At 52.4% G+C, this 18,203-nt stretch overlaps 2 protein-coding genes across 6 annotated transcripts; both read right to left on the reverse strand.

Moving 5' to 3' along the window:
* Nucleotides 1–1,677: 1,677 nt before the first annotated feature.
* On the reverse strand, nt 1,678–7,878 carry KLK11 (kallikrein related peptidase 11). Of its 4 annotated transcripts, none has more exons than XM_060175062.1 (6): nt 7,750–7,878; nt 6,038–6,111; nt 5,452–5,608; nt 4,027–4,292; nt 2,370–2,506; nt 1,678–2,191 (listed from the first exon to the last, which is right to left on the reverse strand). In XM_060175062.1, exons 1-6 carry the CDS (start codon nt 7,821–7,823, stop codon nt 2,039–2,041), a joined length of 861 nt encoding a protein of 286 aa, XP_060031045.1. In that variant the 5' UTR covers nt 7,824–7,878; the 3' UTR covers nt 1,678–2,038. The 4 variants fall into 4 exon arrangements, with proteins under 4 accessions (XP_060031045.1, XP_060031067.1, XP_007531344.2 ...); XM_060175084.1 differs by lacking the exon at nt 7,750–7,878 and adding an exon at nt 7,087–7,345; XM_007531282.2 differs by lacking the exon at nt 7,750–7,878 and adding an exon at nt 6,909–7,345 and having other exon boundaries at nt 6,038–6,108.
* A 458-nt stretch (nt 7,879–8,336) lies between these two features.
* KLK12 (kallikrein related peptidase 12) lies at nt 8,337–14,280 on the reverse strand. Of its 2 annotated transcripts, none has more exons than XM_060175121.1 (6): nt 14,059–14,280; nt 13,886–13,941; nt 12,502–12,661; nt 10,683–10,939; nt 10,143–10,276; nt 8,337–9,210 (listed from the first exon to the last, which is right to left on the reverse strand). In XM_060175121.1, the coding sequence occupies exons 1-6, from the start codon at nt 14,085–14,087 to the stop codon at nt 9,055–9,057; spliced, it is 792 nt and encodes a 263-aa protein (XP_060031104.1). In that variant the 5' UTR covers nt 14,088–14,280; the 3' UTR covers nt 8,337–9,054. The 2 variants fall into 2 exon arrangements, with proteins under 2 accessions (XP_060031104.1, XP_060031097.1); XM_060175114.1 differs by having other exon boundaries at nt 10,683–10,942; nt 14,059–14,271.
* Nucleotides 14,281–18,203: the final 3,923 nt, after the last annotated feature.

An 18,203-nucleotide genomic window follows, 5' to 3' on the forward strand; every position in this document is an offset into this window, starting at 1 on the left:
GGGGGCTCGAACCAGGATCCTTATGCAGGTCCTTGCGCTTTGCACCGCCCGACTCCCCTCTTTTTTTTTTTTAAAGAATGGATATAAGGGGTCCAGGTGGCAGAGTGCCTGGTTAAACGCACATGCTACAGTGGACAAGTACACTAGTTCAAGCCCCTGATCCCCACCTGTAGGGGGAAAGTTTCATGAGTGGTGAAGTAGAGCTGCAGGTGTCTCTCTGTCTCTCTATCTCCTCCTCCCCTCTCAATTTCTCTTTGTCTCTATCCAATAATAAATTAAAAAAATGAAAAATGGATAAAGCCTCAGTTCCTGAGCTACAGGGGGAAGCTTCACGGGCAGTGAAGCAGGTCTGCTGGTGTCTATCTTTCTTTCTCCCTCTGTATCTCTCCTTCCCTCTCAGTTTCTTTCTTTCCTATGGAATAAAATAGAAAGGGGGTAGGGGTAGGAGGAAAAAATGGCTTCCAGGAGCAGTGGATTCATAGTGCTGGCACCAAGCCCCAGTGATAACCCTGGCAGCAATAAAGATAAGTAAATAAACAAATAAATAAACAAAAAGTAAGAGGCAAATCACTTTGCTTCAGCTATCTTCCTCTTCTACTGTTAGGATACACTTACCGTCATGAGCAAGTGCCCATGTTCCCTCTTGGTTTCCCCATCTGCTCTATGGTGTAACACCAGCCCTGGCCAAACGAGTGAAAGTTAAGTGAATGCAAAAGTCCTTGGGAGATAGATAATTCAGTGGGCAGAGTACACACTTTGCATGCCCGAGGCTCCAGGTTTGATCCCTAGTAACACATATGCCAGAGCTGAGCAGTACTCTCGGTGCATTCTCTCTCTCCCTCTCCCTCTCTTTCCTCTCTCTAATATAAATAGCAGCTAAGGAGGATATTAGAGTGTAGCGCTTGATATGTGGGAGGCCCAAGAGTCAATTCCTGGCACTGCACATGCCTGCTTAGTCCTCTCATTCAGTATGTAATTTGTCTTTAAAAGAAAGAAAGAAAGAAAGAAACAGATTTGGAGACCTAGGAAGCAGCACCGTGGGTACAGTACTGGCTTGCAAGCATGAAATCCAGAGTTTGATCCCCAGTATCACATATGCCAGTGTGATGCTCTCATCTCTCTCCCTCTCTCTCTTTCTCATGCAATAAAATAAAATATTTTAAAACATAATTCTCCTACCATCACATATGCTAGAGTTATGCTTTCATCTCCCTCCCTCTCTCTCTCTCTCTTTCATAGAATAAAATGAAATGTTTTAAAAACAATCTTAAAAAATAATAAGATGAGAAAGAGCAGCTGGGAAAACTGCTCCCATGGCAGAGCCTCTGACTTGCAGGCCTGAATTTCCTGGTTTGACCCCTGGTGTCATCTGTAGCAGACTGGCACTCTGCCTTCTTCTGTGTGTCATGTGAAACTCTCATATGCAATAAATAAAATGATTTAAAAATGAAAACAGCCCTGGAGGCAGTGCAGCAGGTGCTGCACAAAGGTTGCAAGAGTAGTTCCACACACATGTGCTGAACAGGACTCTGATGTCTGTCTGTCTGTCTGACTGTCTCCCTATCTAGCTGTTGTATAAAATAAGTGGATAAGGCCAGAACAAACGAAAAAGATACGATCAAATAAGACACACACGTATATTTGTAGAAAGACTCTGACCCAAAGTCTGGCACGTCGTAAGCACTTCACAGCTTCTTTTGTCTAACTGATGTTTATTGTCTTTAGTGCTGGGGACAGTCATTTCACTCCACGGTTACAGAGAGATGCAGCACGTGTGTGCCCAGGGCAGTGTTACAGGGGCATCTGCCGCTCCTGCACCAGGCTGAATTTGAACCTAGGCCTCATGAACTCCAAACCCCAGCTGCAGCATCTCTCCTGCTCCAGGAGGCCCACAGATGGAGGCTGGCGTCCTGCTAGCTGAATGGACAGGACTGCATCACCAGAGGGTCCAGGACAGAGGGGCAAGGGGTGCGGGAGGGTGTGGGGTGTATTGGCCAGGGGGCGGGGAGGCTACTGGGTTCTGGTGAGCTGTTCCCAGCTAATTGTTTTTCATAACCTCCTGGATCCAGTCTACATATTTGCAGACCTTTGTGTAGACACCGGGTTTCCTGGAGACAGCGCAGGGATCCTGGCCCCAGGAGATTATGCCTTGGAGAGACCCATTGCAGACCAGAGGGCCCCCAGAGTCACCCTGGGGAGCAGGGAGAGAGAGCCAGTCAGAGAGGAAAGGGCAAAGGCAGAGGACCTAGGGTGAGGGAAGTGCAGTGTAGGGGGGGTACTGCGGGTGGGGCTGGTGGTAGGACCAGGGAGCCCCAGGGGTCTGGGGGCTGGCCGGACTGGGCATGAGGTTCTGGAGGCTGCCCTCTGACCTGGCAGGAGTCCTTGCCTTCCTCCCGAACACTGGCGCACACCATGGTCTCCGTGATGTTGCCGGGATATTCGTCCTCACACTCCCTGTGCTCAATGATGTTGATGTTGGCACAACGCAGGGTGTGAGGCAGGTGCACTGCGGAGAGAACATACAGAGTATGGGTGGGTCCTCAGAGCTTCCTGGTGCTCTGCTGCAGCAGTGGGATGCATTGGATCGACCTTCCCGTGGTGCATCCCGTGAGTACCCACTCATTGGGGAAACTGACGATCCTTCCTAGCCCACTGAGTCCACATGGATCCCAGTCACTTTCAAAGTCAGCAACAAGCAGCTTTACATCAGGCTCAACCTGACACTGTTGACTGGCTATGGAAGAAGGGCAAACGCTAGAAGAAGGAGGAGGAGGAGGAGGAGGAGGAGGAGGAGGAGGAGGAGGAGGAGGAGGAGGAGGAGGAGGAGGAGGAGGAGGAGGAGGAGAAGAAGAAGAAGAAGAAGAAGAAGAAGAAGAAGAAGAAGAAGAAGAAGAAGGAGAAGAAGAAGAGGGGGTCTGGATGCCCAGGCCCCTGTCCTAAACTGTGCCCCAGCTCCCCTCTCTGCTTGCTATGCTGGCACCGACATGAGCTCTTGAGGCTGCGCTATCTGAAAGGTCTACCTCCAACCCTGCAGGTGTGTATGATTACCCTTCCTTCCTTATTTCTCTCCTTCTTTCCTCCCTCCCACCCTTTCTCCCTCCACCCTTCCTTTTCTTCTCTTTCTTTCTTTACTCCTTCCTTCCTTCCTTCCTTCCTTCCTTCCTTCCTTCCTTTTTTTTTAAATTGCCACCAAGATTGTCACTGAGGTTCAGTGCCGGCACTACAAATCTGCCACTCCAGGCAGCCATCTTTCTTTCTTCCTCTTTTTCTTTCTCTTTCTCTCTCTCTCTCTCTTTCTTTCTTTCTTTCTTTCTTTCCTTCCTTCCTTCCTTCCTCTTTCTTTTTTTCTTTCTATTTTTTTTTATTAAATAAGACAATAGAAATTGAGAGGGGACAGAGAAATATACAGGGAGAGAGAAAGACAGACGCCTGCAGACCAGCTTCACCACCTGTGAAGCATCCTGCCATTCAGGCAGGGAGCTGGGGCTTGAACCAGGTCCTTGTGCATGGTAATGTGTGCACTCAACTGGGTGCATCACTGCCCAGCCTCTCTCTCTCTCTCATTCTCATTCATTTTACTGTATTTAATTTTAATATATTTCTAATGTATTTGTTTTGGATAGAGAGAGAGAGAGACAGAGAGAGAGGTGCAGCATTGCTTTACCACTTTTGAAGCTTCCCCCTTGCAAGTGGGGACTGGGGTCTTGAACTTTACGCACTATAATGTGTGTATTCAACTGGGTGCACCACCACCTGGCCCCCTGAATATTCTCTCTTTATAGAGAAGAGCTGAAGCCACCAGCCTGGGGTTGTACATCTGGGCCTAGAGGGAAGCATGTCTGTCTGACTCCAAGGCCCTCAACCTCAGCCTCCCTTGTCCCCAGCCCTTTGTGACCCCCTCTTCCTTGTCACTCAGCTGGGTACCCCAGGTGGGCTTCTCTCAGAGTCTTCCTGTCCTCTCCTGCCATTACCACCACCCTCCCCACCGCCACAGCCCCCCCCCCCCCCGCCCCCGGGAGCCCCTACACTGGGGGCTGGACGTGGTGCCCCAGCCGGAGATGAGGCAGCGGGTGCCGGCTGAGACGCAGTGCGGTGACAGGGTGAGGGGTTGCACGGCCCGAGTGATGAGGGCCGCTGTGGTCATCTTCACCAGCATGATGTCATTGCGGTGGTCCTTGTTGGGGAGGCTGTTGTTGAAGCCGGGATGCGGGAAGGACTGGGTGGCTGTCCGGGTCTGCTCACAGCCGTCTGGCCGCTGGAGGTTGTGTTCACCGAGATGCACCAAGTACTGGCTGAGGGGCGGGGGGAGGGTGTCAGAGATGGGTGGGGTGGGGAGACATGGCACATGGAGAGACACACAGGGAAGACAGATGGACGTCTTCACCACCAAGTGGACTAGGGAACAAGGGGACATGGCTCCTTGGCCAGGCTCGTCCCCAGGTCCCAGCCAAGCTCCTTTTCCTCCAAATAACACCCACAACCCAGCCAGCACCCAACCCCGTTCCCAGTGCCCCCTCCCCCTAATCCCAACATCTGTCCTGAATTGTTGTTGTTATAGTCATTGCCAGGGCTTCTCACTCCAAGCAGAGACACACACACACACACACACACACACACACACACACACACACACACACACACACAGAGAGAGAGAGAGAGAAAGAGAAAGGGAGGGGGAGACACCACAGCACCAAAGCCCCCCCCCCCAGTGCCATGGTGTGCCCACATGGCGTACTGAGGACTCAAACCCAGACTGTACATGTTGTAAAGCTGTCTTGGCCTCTCCCACCTCCCTGCTTCACTCCCCCGCCCCTTTCCTTCCTGTGTGATTCCTCTGCTCCCAGCAATGGACACCTGCTTTTCCCTTTTCTTTTCCCTTTCTTTCTTTCTTTCCTTCTTCCTTCCTTCCTTCCTTCCTTCCTTCCATTCTTTCTTTCCTCTTCCCCCCTCTTCCCTCCCTTCCTCCTTCCCTCCCTCCCTCTCTCCCTCCCTCCCTCCCTCCCTCCCTCCCTCCCTCCCTTCCTTCCTTCTTTCCTTCCTTTAAGATAGAGGCAGCAGAAAAGCAAAGTAGTGAAAGAGAACACAGCAAAGAAGGTTTTTTTTCAATGCAGTTAGGAGGGGGCAGGATCACACCTGGGTCCCCTGCTTAGCACAGCAACAGGCTATCCAAGTGAGCTATTTCCCTGGCCCCCACCCAAGAAAAGGAAGAAAAACAGAGATGCAGAGAGGAGAGACACCGCAGCAGTACTCCACCATTCACGGCATTTCCCCTGGTGCCCTGCATGGTGCATGGCAAAGTGTATGCCCTCCTGGGTGAGCTGTCTCCCACCCCATCTCCAGCAGAGGTGCCCATGGATGCTTCCCGCCTGTGTGCACACTCCTCCCCATCGCCCCGTTCCCCATCCTTCCAGCTCCAGCCCCTGCCCGGCCCCGCCCGGCCCCCGCACCTACGGCTTGCGGCAGTGGGCTGCTGTCAGGAGCCATCTGGGGGCGATGAGGGTTGCCCCACAGAGCAGCCGAGTCTTCTGGAAGAGAGCCGCCTGCCAGGGCTGGGAGTGAGGGGGGCACTCATACCCCTTGATGATTCTGGTCTCGCCTCCTACATGCCCTGGAAAGGTGGGGGCAGAGGTAAGGGCTCAGGTGAGACAAGCCTCCCCAGAAACTGGGAGTAGGGGGGCTGTGGGGCTTAAGAGGAAAGTAAAAGAGGAGTTATCCTGTGGGGAGGGAGGTAGCAGGGACCAGCCAAGAGTCAAATGGCTGGAAGCCATCCCTCCTGCTAGGCCAGAAGCCTGGTAGATCCCAAACAATTTGGGAGGGGGGTCCCCCACTCCACAGCAGCCCTGATCCCTCCTGAGACCCCCACGACCTCTCCCCATCCTGGAATCTAAAGGGATTGCTGTGCTTGGGAAAGGAAGGGAACCATTAGGGGTTGGTCTTCCCACCTGGGTAACCCCTGGGTGAGCTTAGAGTTGGGGTGGGGAGAGGGGGGCCCAGGAGGCTCCAGAGCTCCCTGCCCTCCCCTGTCCCCCCTCCATACCTGTCACCATAGCAAGCACAATCAACTGCACAGCCGTCATGGCCTGGGGCAGTAAAGGCATGCCCCGGGGTCTTCTGGGAACAAGAAGAAGGGGGGCTGATTAAGTTGAGGGGAGGCTGGCTCACACCCCCCTCCATTCTCGTGGCACTGACTCTCTCTCCTCCCCACACCTTGGGAGAATCCACACCGTGGAAGGAGGCACCCCTGGGTTCTGGTAGCACCTCCATGTCCAAGCATTTAAAAAAAATCCTTGGTGTGCAGGAGAGACTCAGAGGGACCACAGCTTCAGCGAGAAGCTGCCAGTATGGAGGAAGAGGATGCAGCAGTGGCTGGGGAGGGGTGTCTTGCCCGCCCAGCTAGCCCTCGGCCGGGACCTCTGGGAAGGGTATGCCCACTGGACACCTACCCTGGTCCCAGCAGCTTGGGGCTGGTGGATAAAGGGAACCGGTCCCAAGTTTGGATCCCCATCCCCAAGAGACATGGACTCTCTGAGGGGTGCCTAAGCTGAGGAAGGGGGGCAGCCTGGGGTGGCATGGTGGCCCCCCTATGCCACTGAATCCCTTAGCTGGATAGACAGGCTGACAGAGCTGGGCGGGACACACCAGGAAGGGCCCAGTGGCCTCAGCTGCCCTGGTCAGCGGGGGTGGGGGTGTAGGCCTGGACTTGACTCAGCCACCTGAGCTGGGGTCAGAGGTCACTGGGGTCAGGGGGCAGCAGTGGGAGACCCAGAGAGAGGTAGGCGGAGAGCTCCCACCCAAGCCAAGAAGGACAGAAGGACAGAAGGAGGAGATGGGTCAGGCAGAGGAGGCTCTGGAGCCCTCCCAAGGGTGCAGCCACCAGGAGGGGGCCTGCCCTCCCCCCCTAGACTCACGGGTGCTGGGGCTGGGGCTCTAGGGGCCGGTGGTGGTGGCAGCGGCAGGCTCAGGCTGGGTCTCAGAGCAGGCACCAGGCAGCGGGCGGGCCCTGATGACAGCTCTCTGGGCCCTGCCTTATCGCCTGGGGGTGGGGTGGATGTGGGGGCCCTCCCCAGGTCAGCCCACCTGCCTCACCTCTCCAAGCCCCTCTTCCCTCTGTTTCTCTGTGCTTCTGTGTCTCTCTGCCTGCTCGCCTGCCTGCCTCTCTGTCTGCATCCTTCCTCCCTGCTTAGGATCTCTCTACCTCCGCCGTGTGCTCCTTTTCTGGAATTATGGGTCTGTCATTCTTTCTGTTTCTCTGTGCCTTTCTCTGCCCTCCTTCCTTCCCTGGCTTCCTTCCTTCCTTCACCTACCCTCCCTCTTTCCCCTCCCTCATTCTTTTCTCTATGTTTCTGCAGCTCCTTCTTCCTCTGTCTCTGTCCCTGTCTCTAACTCCCTCTCCCTCTGCCTGGTCTCCCACTCTCTCTTACCCCCTGCTCCCTTTCCTTCAGCTGGAGCCCAGCTGGGCCCCCACAGCTTCCCCAGGGCACCTCCCTTCTCTGTTCCAAAGAGAGGGGGAAACTGGGGCGCCCAGGTGGGGCGGCTGATGGGAGGGTGAGGGAGGCAGGTCAGGGCCTGTGAGAGAGTCAAGGCCCAGAAAAGGCAGACAGGCCCTCTGCAGTTGCCCCAGCCCCTGGGGTTGTTCTCGGGCACCCCTTCTCTGCAGACCCTCACGAACTACACTGCCCTCTGCCCACCTCCCCAGGCTACAGGGAGCCCTGGGCCAGGGGGTCCTCCCAGTCCAGCATGGGCACTTACTGGATGTGTGGCCTGGGTCTGGTGAGTTCTCGATTCGGAGTCACCTGCGTGTCCCTGCCTCCAAGCTGGCTCATCCCCAGCTAAATCTCCTCCCTCTCTCTTTGTCCTCCTCTCTCCCCTAAGCAGATGTGGAGCAAGAAGATGGGGTAGGCAGCCAGCTCTGGCCTCTGAGCGGGCTCAGCCTCTTCTTTCCTGGGTGACGTAGGACAAGGGCTCCACCCCAGCCAAGTTCAGTTTCTTCATCTGTGAGATGGGGTTGACAGCTTTGCCTTGGGGGGGTCTTCGGGTGGGGTTGACATGCAGATGCCAGGGGAGCTCAAGTTCTCAAGGTCATCACAGTCAGAACACAACCATCCCTCCTTTCTCTCACCTTTGATTCCCTTTTCATACATTTGGATGGGAAATAGAACCCAAGTACATGTGTGTGGGGGGGTGGTGGTGGGGGGAATTGGGGGTGGTGGTGCATGGTCTTTTGAAACCTCAAGACTAAACCTTCTTGCTTTCCAGGGTTGCATCCTACCTTCCATCATCACAGACATATTAAATCCAACCCACATCCTGCATTAAATAGAATTCAAGAACAGCTCTCAGCCAAGCCAGTGTGCTATTAGTCCCTTGGAAGACTGCTAGGTTTTATAGGCCCTTAATTAAATGGCCGTGAATCTGCATTTCAGTTTCCCATGGCGTTTTGAAAGCAGTTACACTCCCCACCTCACCCCCTCCGGTATCTTCCACGGCTCTTGAACAGATTACAAGTTCTGGGCTCTGCTTCTGTTTTCCTGGTTGGAAGAAAGTTACTTCTCCTGTGTGACCCCTGAGGGGGAACCCATTCTTTCCCATTTCTATTTTTTTTTAAGATTAATTTATTAGTGAGAAACAGACAGAGAGAACCAGAGCATCATCCTGGTGTATTTGATGTCCTCAGGGCTGGCTCTCAGAACCTCAAGCAGGCAAACCTAGTGCATCATGGTCCGGACCAGTCCCATCTCTAATTCTACATCTGGAGTTTGGGGGACAGAGGTGCCTACTCTCCAGTCTTGTCCAGTGTGGGGGGGCATTAAACAGGCTTGGTCCTCTTCCTGTCATATTGATTCCAGAAGGGCCGTGCGCTTCCTCCTCTTCCAACCATGGATCTGAGAAGGACTTCCTAGAGAGTTCTAGCAGATCCCAGAGCCCGAAGAGAAAGACCAGCAGCTGCTGCTGCTGGTGGTGGTGGTGGTGGAGGGAGTTGATGAAGATGTCGGGGGCTGTTGCTCCTATGGTCCCAGTGGACCCCAGGCTGAGGGTGGCGGTGGAGGGGCCTGGTCAGTAGGTCCCCATCATTTTCTGGATCCAGTCCGTGTATTTGCAGACTTTGGTGTAGACCCCAGGGATGCCTGGCTGGCCGCAGGGGTCCACAGAGCCCCAGGACACCAGCCCCTGGAGGACCCCTCCGCACACCAGGGGTCCCCCAGAGTCACCCTGGAAGAAAGGGGAGGAGGAGCGGGCCCTGAAGGAAGAGGAATCCCCCCTCCTGCCCAATCCAGTCCTGGGCCTCCAAGAAGGTGACACCAGCTGGGCCTTGGGAGAAAAGAGCACAGACAGGTTCCCCAAGGTCACTGCCACCAATGGCCACAGGAGAAGAACACACTGTCCCAACTGCGGGTCCTGGGGGGGGGGGGGAGGAGAGTGGGGCCTCTCAACCTATCATCCTATCGTGAGGTCAGGGGTTCTTCAAAGACAACTGGGAGCCTGACCAATGAGGGAAGAGAATAGCATCACCAATGACCAATCCCAGGAAGGGAGGGCGGGGCTCACACTCTAAGAATTCTCATATGGGGAGTCGGGGTAGCGCAGTGGGTTAAGTGCACGTGGCACAAAGCGCAAGGAGAGGCTTAAGGACCCCGGTTCGAGGCCCCGACTCCCCAACGGCAGGGGAGCCACTTCACAGGCGGTGAAGCAGGTCTGCAGGTGTCTCTTTTTCTCTCCCCCTCTCTGCCTTCCCCTCCTCTCCCCATTTTTTCTCTCTGTCCTACCCAACAACAATGACATCAATAACTACAACAATAAAACAGTAAGGGCAACAAAAGGGAATAATAATAATAAAAAAGAATTCTCATATGGACATGGCTGTGGTCCCAGTCAATGAGAGGAGCGTCACCATGGACCATTCCAATATAGGGAGGGCAGGATTCCATCAGAACTCTCTCAAGGTCACTGACTGGGGCTCTGAGCTCCTCCCTGGAGCACCGAAGGGTGCAAGTCCTCTGGCCAGGGGCAATAGAGCCCTCCGGCTCCTTCTCGAGACTGCATCCTTTCGGCCTCTCCTGCCCTGGACCCCAGCTCCTGGCTCCCCCTCCTCTCTCTGTCGCTGCCCCTGCCCTCGGTGACCTTGCACTGCCCCATCAGCTTACCTGGCATGCATCTGCACCTGCCTTGCCGCCCGCACACAGCATGTTGTCAGTGATTCTCCCGGGGTACACCGCCTGGCAGGAGGCAGTGGGGACTATGGAGAGGTTGAGACATTGGAGCAGATCTGGGTATGGGCCTAGGGGAGGAAGATGGAAGTTGTAGGGCCCCTAAATACCCCCACCCCTACTTTGAGACCTCGTCTCTCCTCTACAGGAAACCCAACCCAAGTCCCCACCCTAGCCTTCCCTTTGACTTCTGCTACTGTCCACAAATCTCCAAATACTGGATGTCTAACTTGACCTCATAGTGACCCTTAACTTCAGTTCTTGACCTTCTGACCAACTTGAGTTCCATAAGTCAAGATTCTACTGTCCCCTCTGACCTCAGACACAATAAATCTGGATGTAACCTTCAACCCCAGACACTGACCTTCAACCTTTCATCTTTTATCCTGTCCCCTCTTTGCCTCCTGACTCCATGTTCCTTGTCTTGACCTTATCTTCCAACCCAGGATTTTACCCACTGTGACCACGGCCCCTTACTCCAGGGTCGGTTGGTGGTCCCCCAGCCTGAGATGTGGCACTCAGTGCCAGCAGGGACACAGCTACGGGGCAGGGCCAGGGGCCGGACGCTGCGGGTTGGGATGATAGGGATGGCCAGTTTCAGAAGCCGGAGGTCGTGATTGTAATTCTGCTGGCTCCCCTGGTAGCCAGGATGGGTGATGGAGAAGCCGCTGAGCCGGATCTTCTCTGTCCAGTCGAGTCGACTCAGGCTGTGTTCCCCCAGGCGCACCCAGTACCTGCTAGTGGGTAAGGGAGGTTCAGCAGGAGCAGGGGGTGGGGTTCGGGTGGGGGTGTGTCCTGGCTTCCAGGACCCTCAGCCTCTCTGCTGCCCCACCCTCTATTTCACCCTCTCCTTCATCCAGTCACTCAGTAATGATTTTTCTTTTAAAAAATATATATATTTGTTTTTTAAATATTTATTCCCTTTTGTTGCCCTTGTTGTTTTATTGTTGTAGTTATTATTGCGGTCGTTGTTGTTGGATTGGACAGAGAGAAATGGAGAGAGATGGGGAAGACAGAGAGGGGGAGAGAAAGAGAGACACCTGCAGACCTGCTTCACCGCCTGTGAAGTGACTCCCCTGCAGGTGAGGAGCCGGGGCTCAAACCGGGGTCCTTACGCCGGTCCTGGTGCAGGACCTTGTGCGGGTCCTTGCGCTTTGCACCACGTGCGCTTAACCCGCTGCGCTACCGCTCGATTCCCTATTTATTTGTTTTTTGATGAGGGAAAAGGGAGAGAAACACCAGCGCACTGCTCAGTTTTGGCATATAGTGTACAGTGAACACAATCTAGGGCTTTGGAGCCGGTCCTCTAGAAAGATGGAGACAGCAGCCCGGGAGGTGGTTCATTGAATAAGGCACTGGGTTCTTGAGTTTGAGGTCCTGAGTTTGATCCCCAGCATCACATGTACCAGAGTGATGCTCTGGGTCTCACTTTCTCTCCTCTCATAAACAAATAAATAAGTCTAAAGTATAGATCACATTGGGGGAAAAAAAAGACAGAGAAAAAGACACCAAAGCTTCCCACAGTGTGGTGGTGGTAGTGGGGGTGGGGGGTAATGTGTGTCAGCCTCTCTCATATTAATAAATAAATCTTTTTAAAAATGCACCTGGGAGGTGGTGTCGAGCATAGGGCTTGCATAAATTAGGTCTTTAGTTTGATGACCAGCGCCACGTATGCTGGGGCACTACTCTGGTTTCTCTCTCTTTCTCACATACAATTCAGTAAATGCATCTTTTAATATTTAGCTAGGGGATAGTTTAGTATGTTATATGCATGCCTGTGGCCTCAGAGGTCCCAGGTTCAATCCTGGCACTACTGTAAATCAGAGCTGAGCAGTGCTTTCATAAAAAAGAAAGAAAGCAAGCTTTTGAAAAGTAAACTTGAAAAGGAATCCCAGGCTGGAAGATAGCTCACTCAGTAGAGCTCACTCACACTTGACCATATGAACCTGGGTTCAAGTCCCTGGTCATCAGATGGGAGCACAACGTAAAGGAAAAACTATCGGTGGAGTGGCTCTGCGTGGTCTCTCCTCTCTCTGTCTCTTTCTCTCCTCCTCTCTCACCCTTTATCTGGAGTGGGGGAAAGGGAGTCCACTGAGAATGGTGGAGTCAAGCAGGCACAAAGCTCCAGGAAACCCTATCAGCAAAATAAATTAACTAATTAAAAAAAAAACAACTTGTTGCAGGACCATTCATTCTGCCAGCTGCCAGCTACCCACCAGGCTTGCTCCTTGCTGCCCCTGCTTGTGTGATTCCAGCCCCAGCTCTGGCCTCCACCCACCCCACACTGGGAGCTTACCTGCCGGAGCAGTGGGCAGCTGTGAGAACCCAGCGCCGGTCGATGAGGACACCTCCACAGCGCAGGTTGGTGCCCTCAAACAGCCCCACCTGCCAGGGCTGTGAGTGGGGCGCACACTCGGTGCCGTTAAAGACCTTCTCTGTGTCCTGGTGGCTGAGCCCTGGGGACAAGGGTGTGGGAGTGCCAGGGAGGTAGGGTCAGAGGCCTGGAGACTGTGGGCCAGAGACAGGAAGAGAGAGACAGACAGAGCGAGGCAAGAGAAAGAGAAGGTGGGAGGGGAGGAGGAAGAAAGAAAGAAGAAGTCAAGAAGAAGAAAAAGAAAGAAAGAAAACAGGAAGACAGACAGAAAGAAAAGACAGAGGAAAGAGAAGGAAGAGACTTTGAAATAGGTGACCAGGGAGAGAAGGTAGAGGATTTCCATACTGGGATCTAAGAAAATCTGACTCTAATCATATATATATATGGCAGATTTTTTCCTAATCATAAGTCTTTTAATTTATTTACTTCTTTCTAATTGCATGTTTTGTGAGTTTTATGTGCCCATGAAACCCCCCCCCCACACACACATATGGTTCCACTACTCCTGGTATGGACTTAATTTTTTCCTTTCAAATTTCAGACAGAGAGTAGTTCGGGGGGGGGGGTGGCACAGTAGATAAATTGCTGGATTCTCAAACACTGAGGGGGGGTGGGCCCTTAATTTGATCCCCAGCATCACATATGCCTGAACAATGTTATGGTTCTCTCGCTCATTCATAAATAAATAAGTAAATAAGTGCAAACTCTTTAAATTAAAAAAAAATGAAATTCAGGCAGAGAGTGTGAGTGAGCAAGTCACCACAGTTCTGTTCCACCTATTGTAGAGATTCCCCTCTACATGTATGGTGTTCCTTATGTGGTGCCAGGGGTCTTGAACCCAGTTCCTCTCATGGGAGCGTGCCCTGCACTCTACTGGGTAAGTTATCTCCTGGGTCCTCTGATTGCATTTGAAAGATGCAGCTCTGATCTTGGAGGACCTTGGAGTCTGCTGTTTGAAGAAGCACGGAGCTTGTTGCATTTCTAAAGTCACCTTGTCCAATCCCCTCAGTTTTCCTTTACATAAAGGGCTTTCGCCAAGAAAGAGACAGGGGACAAGGCGCCAGAGACAGAGAGGGTCAGGGATAATACCAACACGTTCGAGAGTGGGAAGGAGACAGATATTCAGGGAGAGAAAAAACCCAGAGGCATGGAAGGGAGAGGGGACCCTTGGAACCATGCTATGTGGAGGTGACTGGAGGCACAGAATCAGCCCCCCTCTCTTCCTCAGAGCCAGACTGGGGCTGAATGTGGAGATGGGGTCCCCTTGTGAGGAAAGGAACCCCCCTTTCTCCCTTGGGGAACTCACCAATGAAACACAGGAACAAAAAGAAGCTGAGCTCCATGGTGGACCACCTCCAAATTCTGGGGGGAGGGGGAGTGGGGGTGTCTGAGAGATTTAATCTGCCACAACCTGCATGCCCTTTCCCCACCCCTCTCTCCAGCAGCTGCCCCTCCCGTGTCACCCCCTCCCCATCTCACCTTGCTGCTCCACCTGCAGGGTCCTCCATGTGGCTCCGTCAGCCTGTCTGTCCCTCTACTAGCCACCTGTCCACCTGTCTGCAGGTCCTCTCATCTGCCAGACCCGCCGGCTGCCCCCCAGGCTCTTTGGATGCCAGTCATGCCAGCCCGCCTGCCCCCTGCTCCTGCCTGTGTGCCCGGGACCAACCGCAGCCCACACAGCTTTTAACTCTCTTTGTCCCGGCCCCTCGGGTTTCCGGGTAGAGGGAAGGGGACCAGGAAGACACCTGGGCGGGGCTCGCTCTAATCCGCACAAACCCAGGAACGCTTCTCTGCTAATGACACTTAATTGAGCTTTACAGCTGAATGGGGGAGGGGAAGGGGGCAGGAAGGAGACCAGGAAAGGCTCCAGAAGAAAGACCCAGCCCCACTCCAGTCTCCCTCCTCTCCAAACAAGACATGACTCAGGGTCACCTAGGAGCTGGGTTCTAATCCTGACTCCATGAGGCTCAGCGAGGGTGGGGCGCCTGCACACCTGGAGCCGTGGTGGGTGGGACAGGAGGCCAGGCCAGGGCCGAGACAGCAGAAGGACACCTCAGTACGATCAGACAGCAGAGTCTCCAGAGTTCTTACCAGTCTCACTTTGCTTGCTTGTGTGTGTTTCCCAAGTTCACGTGTATCAGTTCTCTAGATTGCGCATATGAGGAAGACCACCCCGCAAATTGTCTTTGATCTTCTTACTTGTTTTGCTAAGCATAATCACCTCCAGTCCCATCCATTTTTGTTCCAAAGGACACAATATCATATATTTTTTTTAAATTTTTATTTCTAAAAAGGAAACACTGACAAAAACCATGGGATAAGAGGGGTACAACTCCACATAACAAAACTCCGTATCCCATCCCCTCCCCAGATAGCTTTCCTATTCTTTATTCCTCTGGGAGTATGGACCCAGGGTCATTATGGGTTGTAGAAAGTGGAAGGTCAGGAGTCCGGCGGTAGCACAGCGGGTTAAGCGTGGGTGGCGCCAAGCGCAATGACCCACTCAAGGATCCTGGTTCGAGCCCCCACCTGCAGGGGAGTCGCTTCACAAGCGGTGAAGCAGGTCTGCAGGTGTCTATCTTTCTCTCCCCCTCTCTTCCCCTCCTCTCTCCATTTCTCTCTGTCCTATCTAACAACGACATAAATAACAACAATAATAACTACAACAACAATAAAAAACAAGGGCAACAAAAGGAAATAAATAAATATTAGAAAATTTTTTAAAAAGAAGGTGGAAAGTCTGGCTTCTGTAATTGCTTCCCACTTCTTCTTCTTCTAGCATTTGCCCTTCTTCTGTAGCCAGTCAACAGCGTCAGGTTGAGCCTGATGTAAAGTTTCGAGACCTCCTTTGAATCTGGAGAGGTGGCAGTCGTTGACTATGTGGGTCATAGTCTGTCTGGAGCCGCAGGGGCAGTTCGGGTCATCTCTGGCCCCCCAGCGATGGAACATAGCGGCGCACCGGCCATGGCCTGTTCGATAGCGATGGAGGAGGGCCCAATCATAACGTGCTAGGTCAAAGCCGGGTGGACGCTCGCAGGGGTCTGTGATGAGGTGTTTGTTCTTGACCTCAGCTGACTGCCAACTCTGTTTCCAAGAGTCTGGAACAGAGAAGTTCAGTGTAGGCGTAGGGGACCAGATTGGGTGACGAGACGTCAAGCGTTGGACAGGGTGGGCGAAGATATCCGCATATATTGGCAGGTCCGGTCGAGCGTAGACGTGGGAAATGAACTTAGATGATGCCGCATCCCGACGAATATCTGGTGGGGCGATGTTGCTAAGAACTGGCAGCCATGGAACTGGGGTGGAACGGATGGTTCCAGAAATTATCCTCATGGAGGAATATAATTTGCTTCCCACTGAACATAGGTGTTGACAGGTTGATCCATACTCCCAGCCTCTCTTTCCCTAGTGGGGCATGGATCTGGGGAAGCAGGCTCCAGGACACATTTAACCTAAGTGTGTGTGTGTGTGTGTGTGTGTGTGTGTGTGTGTGTAATCATGAACCTAAAGGCTGGAATCATGACCACAGAATGTGAGCTCAGATCTACAGGGATGCAGAGGTCACATAGGCTCCTAAGCTGAATATGGGCCCCAGATCACATCAAATTGATGGGGTTTGCAGTCAACAATATTTATACACCCTTCCCATATTTGGGAGCTACTTTCTTCCCTGATTCAGCTTTCTGGTCCTTTTTCCAGCCATGACATCATCTCCCCAGACAATAACTTGGGTCCACCTGCACATCAGATGTCAGGCTCAGAGAAAAAGAAAAACAACAACACTAGTATAGTCATGGGCCCTTTGGACTATAACTATAATAGGCCTCCTAAATATAATCTTTTTAAGGATCCTAACCCCTTTTTAATCTTATTTTTAGAAATATTGTGTGTACATGTGTGTTTTTCAAATGAGAGGCCAGAGCTCAGCTCAACCCTACTGGTGGTGCCAGGGATCAAAACTGGGGCCTGTAACTCCTCAAGCACAAAAGTCTGTGCTCTGACATACTGAGCTGTCTCCTTTACCCCTGTCACATATTGTAAAGACTTTTTTTTTATTCATTTATTGGATAAAGACAGAGAAAAGCTGAAACTAAGGTGGGAGATAGAGAGGGCAGAGACAGACCCTTACAGCACCGCTACACCATTTAGGAAGCTTTCCCCATATAGGTGGGGACTGAAGCTTTGAACCCAGGTGCTTGTGCATGGTAATGTGTGTGCTCAACTGAGTGTATCACCTTGCCATTCGTGTGCCATGCACCACATGAGAGTGCGACAGTGGCACTGGGGGAAGCTCTGGTGCCTTAGTGTCACTATCTGGATGAAAAAGTCAGCCTGGAGCAGCAACCCTGACAACTTCAACAAATAAGTAAATAAGTGAAGGATGCCAGCTGCCCAGGACCATATGTAGCGTGATCTTATTGGTGTGAAACATCCAGAACAGACAAATCCACAGAGACCAGGAACAGTGGTGGTAGTGGTGGTGGTGAGGGGGGTGCCCTTGCCCTGTCTGCAGGGACTGGGAAGAGGAGTGAATCACTGTTAGTGAGGCACCCATCAAATGGCTTCTTCTTTTTCTTTTTTTTAAATGCTCTGCCAGGAATGAAACAAGGGCTTTAGACATGAGGGATACTGCTACCCGAGACAGCTTATTTTTTTGTTCTATATACTTAGAGAGAGAGAGAGAGAGAGAGAGAGAGAGAGAGGGAGAGAGAGAAGGGGAAGAGAACTTGGCATCCAGGTGCTCTCTGATGCTGATGGAGCTCAAAGTCAGAGTTGTGCACACTGCAAGGCGTTCTATCCACTGAGCTATCTCCAGGATTCTCATCCAGTTCTTTCCTTTCCTTCCCTTTCTTCCCACTTTTTTTTTTTTAGAGGGAATGAAAGGCAGGCAGAGGCAGAGAGAAGTTACACCACAGCACTGTTTCACAGCTTGTGGAGTTTCCTCTTGTGGGATGCTTGTGTGAGGTGATGGTGGCTTGAATCTGGGTCTTCACACCTGGTAAGATGTGCACTCTACCAGGTGAACCATCTCCCAGCCCTCTCCTCAATTTCTTGATGAAGAAAGGGCTTCTATAGCAGAATCCGGGTCCCCCCCCCAAGACAACTTCTGTGTCTATTTCTTTTACTTTGTTTTCTTCTTTCTGTTTTCCACCTCCTTCTATTTCTTCTCCCTCCTTCCTCTTTCTCCTCTTCCTCTTCCTCCTCTCCTTCTCCTTCTTCTTATCATTGCCAGGGCCTTACTGCTTCAGGCTTTTTCACAGAGATAGAGAGAAAGAAAGAGACAGAGAGGCAGACAGACAAGTAGGAAGAAGTAGACAGAGGGCAGGGGACTGGGTGTTGGGGCACCCAGTTAAACACATATAATACTAGGTACAAGGATCCGCACAAGGATCCGGGTTCAAGTCCCTATTTCCCACCTGCAGCAGAGTTGCTTCACAAGCAGCAAAGCAGGTCTGCAGGTGTCCTTTCTTCTCTCTCCCTCTCAATCTCCCCATCCCTCTCAGTTTCTCTCTGTCCTATCCAATAAAATAGAGAAGAAAAAATGGCTGCCAGGAGCAGCAGATTTGTAGTGCCAGCACTGAGCTCCAGCAATAACCCTGGAGGCAAGAGAGAGATGGAGAAAG

This window comes from Erinaceus europaeus, chromosome 2 (assembly GCF_950295315.1).
Source record: "Erinaceus europaeus chromosome 2, mEriEur2.1, whole genome shotgun sequence".
Classification (NCBI taxonomy): domain Eukaryota; kingdom Metazoa; phylum Chordata; class Mammalia; order Eulipotyphla; family Erinaceidae; genus Erinaceus; species Erinaceus europaeus.

Excerpts from the sequence above, each read along its gene's own strand:
- KLK11 (XM_060175062.1), bottom strand. The coding sequence starts at position 7,823 with ATGAGCCAGCTTGGAGGCAGGGACACGCAGGTGACTCCGAATCGAGAA. Across the intron at positions 6,112-7,749 it reads AGACCCAGGCCACACATCCA|AAGACCCCGGGGCATGCCTT; the intron begins GTAAGTGCCCAT and ends TCTTGTTCCCAG. Across the intron at positions 4,293-5,451 it reads GCAGCCCACTGCCGCAAGCC|CCAGTACTTGGTGCATCTCG; the intron begins GTAGGTGCGGGG and ends CCCGCCCCTCAG.
- KLK12 (XM_060175114.1), bottom strand. The coding sequence starts at position 14,087 with ATGGAGGACCCTGCAGGTGGAGCAGCAAG. Across the intron at positions 10,943-12,501 it reads GCTGCCCACTGCTCCGGCAG|CAGGTACTGGGTGCGCCTGG; the intron begins GTAAGCTCCCAG and ends CTTACCCACTAG. Across the intron at positions 10,277-10,682 it reads GACCACCAACCGACCCTGGA|GCCCATACCCAGATCTGCTC; the intron begins GTAAGGGGCCGT and ends TTCCTCCCCTAG.